General features: G+C 32.9%; 1 protein-coding gene across 1 annotated transcript; it reads right to left on the bottom strand.

The window, feature by feature from the left end:
- Positions 1 to 600: 600 nt before the first annotated feature.
- On the bottom strand, positions 601 to 2,924 carry LOC131595975 (uncharacterized). The gene is made up of 4 exons (XM_058868515.1): positions 2,744 to 2,924; positions 2,351 to 2,549; positions 1,401 to 1,646; positions 601 to 1,094 (listed from the first exon to the last, which is right to left on the bottom strand). The coding sequence occupies exons 2-4, from the start codon at positions 2,537 to 2,539 to the stop codon at positions 834 to 836; spliced, it is 696 nt and encodes a 231-aa protein (XP_058724498.1). The 5' UTR covers positions 2,540 to 2,549; positions 2,744 to 2,924; the 3' UTR covers positions 601 to 833.
- Positions 2,925 to 6,530: the final 3,606 nt, after the last annotated feature.

Genomic DNA, 6,530 nt, shown 5'->3' with positions numbered 1-6,530 from the left:
AGAACATTTCCTTTTCATTTTTAATAATGTGTTTTTACCTTGTATAATTGTTCTAAAACTCTCGTTTTCAAATCCATTCATCATCTTACAACCTTATCACACTTTTCAACCAAGAGAAATACAAGTTGTGCACGGCTCTTGGGTGTCTGAAAATGTCATATTCAGTATCATAATTTGATCTATGAGGGGTTATAGTAAATAATTGGCTAAATTACTCTTAGAGTCCTTTAAATTATTTAATTGTAACAGTTTGGTCCTTCATGTTATTTTTGCTACAACTAAATCCTTTATGTTATCAAATGTGCACACCGTTATCCTTTTTTAACAGAGAAAATGTACTAATTGTGGATGCAATTATATTGGAGTTATAAAAATGATGAAATGCAACCAAAAATACAACAATTAACATTTATAAATGTTTAAAATGAGAGAAAAAGGAGGCATAAATCACCCAAAAGGACCAAATTGTTACAAAAGAAACTTGAAGGACCAAACTGTTACAATTAAATAACTTAAAGGATCTTGGAGTAATTTAGCCTAAATAATTTGAACATCAGAGCCTTACGAGTTGTCCTTGCTATAGTAATTGAGGGCAAAACAAATGCAAGGAGAGAAGATACAAATACAACAAAAACATGATGATACAATACAATGTCTAGAAAGCATCATTAACCTTACAACACTAACAACAACAACCAAATCTTATCCCACTAAGTACAGTCGGCTACATGGATCAACTTCCACCATAATGTTCTATTCAGCATCATTAAGCTTAAAGGAAGAAAATCGAATAAAAGGGAGAGCAATAGAGTATGTTACAAACTCGGTAAAAGTTATTCAACTTCTCGTGATGCATAGTAATTCCTCACGGCTCGACGAAAATCATTAGGATCATACCACCATGTTGGGGTACCCAAAATGGCCTTCTCCAAAAAGTACTCATCAGTCTTTCTCTTCTGATTTATACTCCTGTACAGTCTTCCCCATGATACCATGACCCTCTGGAGTCGATTACTCTTACCTCTGCCAATCAAAAACTTCAGATAGTCTAGAAATAGAACTTGAAGCTCCTTGCCCTTGATGAGATAGATATACTGGAAAAATAATGTAGAGTTTGAGCATTAAGAAATGAGGAATGGCCTATGTTCTATCAACTCTGTTAATCATATCAAGGATAATCCTATCCTATCACAAGTTTGCATATGAATAAATTCCATTATCAAAATCATCATATACCTATGAAACTTCTACTTAAAACCTCTCTTTTCAGTTTTCAAAATTCAGATTTTTGTACACAAATAAAGAATGCTTGAGAGGCTTAAGTAGACAAAGATGAGTTACTTTCTTTTCCCTATGTACTATACAATGTATACATATTTATAAAGAGAAAGAGAGTGTACAAAAGCTATTAAGCCACCGGATGCCAAAATCACTTGGCGAGTGTCATAGTCTTCATCTTCAAACCCACCAGTGCCATCTGGACTACCATCGCCACCGCCACCATCTCCTCCTCCTCCTGGTGGCTTTAATCCACTTCCACCATTGTCAAAAAGCTCGCCTTTTTGAATCTGCTTCCGTAATACTTCCTCTATTGATTGTCCCTTAAATTTGTCCATCGCATTTGAAAGAGATTTCCACGGCGAATCCTGATTATTACATGTATAATGTTCTTAGCAACATGAAGTAATATCCAAACCTAAAATAGAGTAGTTCTCCTTCACTTTGCAAAGATTCATGATTAACAGAAATTATGGACAATCTTTCATGTTGCATTGCATACTAGTAACTATTACAAAATACGAACCCCTATAATCCAAGAGCTAAGCTCCTCAGTGAAGAGACAATTATCTCTTTGTCTAAACCATTACGGTTCCTAACTGAATTGAATAATTCTCAATGTCTTCTCGCTTGCTATCCCTATCCTGTATATAACAAACATTCCCCTCTAACCAACTAGTCACATCAGCAAATATAACTCATTCCTCTATTTGACACATTTGAATCAGATGGTTGAAACGGTTTAACCTTCAACCAACCTTAACACTTGTTCAGTTATTTAGCAAGTTCGATTGTGGTTTCGTACCAGTTCGAGCAATTTAAAACTTAAACCATAAACTAGAAGTCTCGCCACTTGGATTTCTTGTCCAATTTCTAAAAAAACTGTTACATACCCTAGGTTTTTTTTATCATAGCAATTTATCGCTTTCAATACTAGCACTACAAGATTTCCTATTAAAACCTTCTTAAGCAAACTCATGATTAAAATCAAAAGTATCAACCAATATTTTCCATCACAGTAGCAATAACAAACAAAAACTATAACTGAAAAGAAGAAGAAACCATACAATACCTCATCATTCATTCCTTTTCCACCGGCACGAAGAGGTTTTAGAGATTTCAATCTAAACGAAGGTTCATCTCTTATGCTAATATTCTGAATCCGAGGAAAACTAGTGATAACACTCATTGGAATAACAATTGACTTAGAATTTTTCACAGAAATCGCAGGCTGGAACGCTATAACTTGAGCAGAATTCATTTTCGTGAATCTACAAAAAGCATACAATTCAGATAAGCTCACACAGTACGAGTATGAAATCAATTCCTCCACACAAAAGCGGCGTTTGGAAGTGGTAGTTATGGAAGCCGCAAATTGCGCTGGAATTGTATCCTCCAGCGCGTTGGAGGATAGGGGAAGAAAGTATTGAAATATGAATGAAAAGAATACGAAAGAGAAGAAAACCTGAAGACTTTATCGTTGTTTCTGGCTCCGGCGATAGAATTACTCCGGAAGCGTTTTCCGGTAGATTGAGTTCAGTGCTACTCCGACTTGTTTCTGATGCAAACCGGCAACAACGGCTGCATTTTGTTTTTTCTGATGAGATTGGGCCTCTTCAACGGAAGTGGATTAGGCTTGCAGTTACAATTTCTAGTTTATTGCTTTTTCGTTTATATTTTTTAAAATTTGTTTTTGGGTCTGTTTAATAAAAATAACGATTGGCAGATAAGTTAGCTGATAGCTGATGACTGATAGTTTATAGTTTATGGGTGATGTTTTATTATGATAACTTATAAGTTAATTGAAATGTTTGATAAAATTGTGGAAAAAAATCACCTAATCATTAGAAAGAAATAACGATGAATCAAGTAAGAGATCCTGAAGCTTGAAAAAAAGGACATGTGAAAGTTCACCTAATTTGTGTTGAGTGATCAAAATATTGTAGTGATATTATAGTAATTTTTAAATAACTCCATAAAATTGTTTTAGATGGATATTAAGTCTAAAATTGTTTTAAATAACTCTAAATTTACTAAAACATTCTAAAACATATAAAGGAATCATCAAGGTACTTATAAGATTGAACAAGAATGTATCTAATCATGTAAGAAGCTTTTGTACACTCCATAATAAATTTGGTACTTAACGCAATCGATTAGAGCGAGGAAAGAGACTACTTAATCAATTTAAAACACTCCAAATTAATAAGATCACATAGTCGTTACAGGGTTTCCTTTTTGGGAATTAGAGTTGTCGTATTTTCCAAGTTTCTAATCGATTAACCTTATAACTTAATCGATTAGTTCATATAAAGGCTTATGGATTTTTTTTCTTCTTGAGCCAAATTTTTCTCCTATAAATAGAGGATTTTTCTACTTTATTTCTTTCTTTCTCACAAAATTGTCTTAGTGCTTTAAGAGTAAAAAAATATCAGTGGATTTTTTTGTTTGTTATGGTGCTGGGGTTATTCTTGTCATTTACTCAAGAGGACTTTGTCTCTTGTACAATATCTCTTATGAGAGGTTGTTGTTTCGTTTGTTAGCTAAACCAGTAAAAAGTTTCAGTTTGGTTTGTGAGATTAGCAAGTTAAAATTTTCATTTGGTTCGTGAGCTCAATTTGGTGTAAAAGCTCTCGTTTGGTTATTGAGTTTAGCCGTCAAAAACTTTGTTTAGTTTTTGTGATCATCCTGGTGTAAAAGTTTTATTTGGTTATGAGATTATCTCAGTATAAGACTTCTTATTTAGTTTGGGGATTAACCAATATAATATCTCTTGTTTGATTGAAAGAAGGTTCGTGGACATAACCACTGAAAAACTCACATCTGATATAGCAGAAGCTCTCAAGAATAAATTTTTGGTGACAAGATTATGTGGTTAAGTTGAATTTGTATAAACAGCTGGTGCATTTCTCTCTTCCCTTATCTATTTATATTTCAATTTTTTATTTCTTTTTGTTGCATTTCCATATGATTTTCTTTATTTTAATTATTCTATCACATTATCTCTGTTTGATTTACAAAAAAAATACAATTTTTATACATTAATATTTTTATAATTAAACATCGTTTTTCAACTTACACAATTCACACCCTCTCATGTGTTTGGAGTCACTTGTCTAACAAGTAGCATTAGAGTTTAACTCTTATTATAATATTAATCGTCTCAAGAGGAAGAATAATGAATACAAACACATCTTTAGTTTTTAACAAAGCTCTTTTCATGGATATACCTCCACCCTTTGGTGGTGAAAGGTTTGACTTATGAAAACTAGAATGAAATTTTTTATTGAAACTAATGATTTTGAAATATTAAATTTTATTATCAATGGTCAAATCATTCATACTTGTTACATTAATTATAAAGTAATGAATAAACTAGATAATCTCAGGACCGAAGATGATATGAGAAAAGTAAAACTTGGTTTTAAAGCTAAGTACTTTATGATAAGTGCTCCAAGCACAAGAGAGAGTACATTTCTATTGTTAATTGTAATTCGGTCAAGGAAGTATGGGACACTCTTGAAATTATCCATGGAGTTTTTTCTAAGATCAAACAAGAGATAATGAACATACATATTGATGGCAGTCGTCATTACGTGATTTTTACTAGCAAATTTTGACGAAAGCATTGAAATAATGAGCAAAAGTCATAGCAAAGTGTGAAGAATGGAGCAAAAACTACTAAGAGTGGAAAATATGGGCTTTGGCCCCAAGCATTCACGCGCACGCGAGGCATACCATCATGGCACGATGCATACCATTGTGGCGTGATGTTGCGCCACTCTAACATGCTAAAATTGTAATAAATAGGGTTTTGTGATGCATACCATTGTGGTGCTATGCATACCATCATAGGCTTTTTCAAAGTTCAAAATTTGATAGAGAAACTGACGGCTTGGGATACCAAAGTGATGATTTTGAGGGTTTTGGAAGCCATTGAAGACCTTTATCTTCCTTTATTTTCATGTTCTTTCCATATAAACTCGTGGTAATTGTTATATTCACTATGAGTGGCTAGATTTCTTAGATTAGGTCTTTTTAGACAAACATTTTTGTACTTGTTGGATCATATGGTTGTTTTATGTTAACTGGATTATTGTCTATTATTATTACTATTTAATTATTCTTGATCTTAATGATTTTTATGTATTGACGAATGCGTGAATTGATATCAGATTCGTACCGATTTTTGATCGTTAGTCTACCGATTCGATCTAGGGAAATTATTCAACTTAGTAATTAACTAGAAATAAGTAATTAGAAGTTGTGACTTTTAAATTAACGAACTTAGAACATATAATTTAAATCTGAATTAGCCTAAGTCATTAGGGTATTGTTGTTTAGATTAGTGAGTTTTAAGCTAAAGAATTGGGTGCAGTGGTCGTGTTAATTCATTGTAATATTTTAACATATAATAAAATTGATTAATGCACAGTTCATCAACAAGTATGAGTAAGGGAGTCGAAAGAATATATAATCTCCTTTAGTTATTGAAATTTATTCCAAGTATTTTTCTCGTTTTATTTGTGAATCAAATTAATCTTGAACCCAGAATTGTTATTTACTTAATTCGCACATAGTTACCTTGTTAAAATTTGCATTCCCAATGGTTACTTATTTAGCCCTTCTCCAATCGATTTTCTTAATGCTCCAATCGATAGGCTGGCTCAAAAAAGTTTTGTCAATCGATTGACATAAGTTACCAATCGATTGGTTAGTTCAAAAATTAATTGGAAAGAGATTAGACAACTTCTTAATCACTTGGCTTCGCTTAGAAAATAACTTTTAAGATAATAAAGTTTGAAAATTTTATTTTAAGGTGTGTGTATGTGTGTTCGTTGCCTTATTACTTAAAAGTTACTTTCTTACTTTTACAAAACTCGGGTCACTTAGACGGACATGACCTTGCGAGCTCACACTTCCTATCTTTTATTACTTTGAGGCTCTCAAGGCTTTTACCAGATACATGAATCATATAAGCACTTTAGTCTTGAGTATGTTTTTGATGATGATGCAAGTGATGTTTCTTTGGTTAGGTCACCATCATTAGAGAGTTGAAAGTTATTGCCAGCGACTTCATCATAATTCTTGATGTTGTCGTCATCAAAACATTAGAGAGGGTCATTTGCAAGATTGTTAACTTAATACCTGCCAGTCCGTACGTGTCCTACTCAAAGACCAAGTCTAAACCTAAATTTTGACTGGTTTGCTTGCCCTCCAAGAGTCATACGTGTGACTTGCAGACCAAGTGA

This window comes from Vicia villosa, linkage group LG4 (genome assembly GCF_029867415.1).
Source record: "Vicia villosa cultivar HV-30 ecotype Madison, WI linkage group LG4, Vvil1.0, whole genome shotgun sequence".
Classification (NCBI taxonomy): Eukaryota; Viridiplantae; Streptophyta; class Magnoliopsida; order Fabales; family Fabaceae; genus Vicia; species Vicia villosa.
Note: the sequence above shows the minus strand (reverse complement) of the source record. Positions and strands in the feature narration are given on the sequence as shown.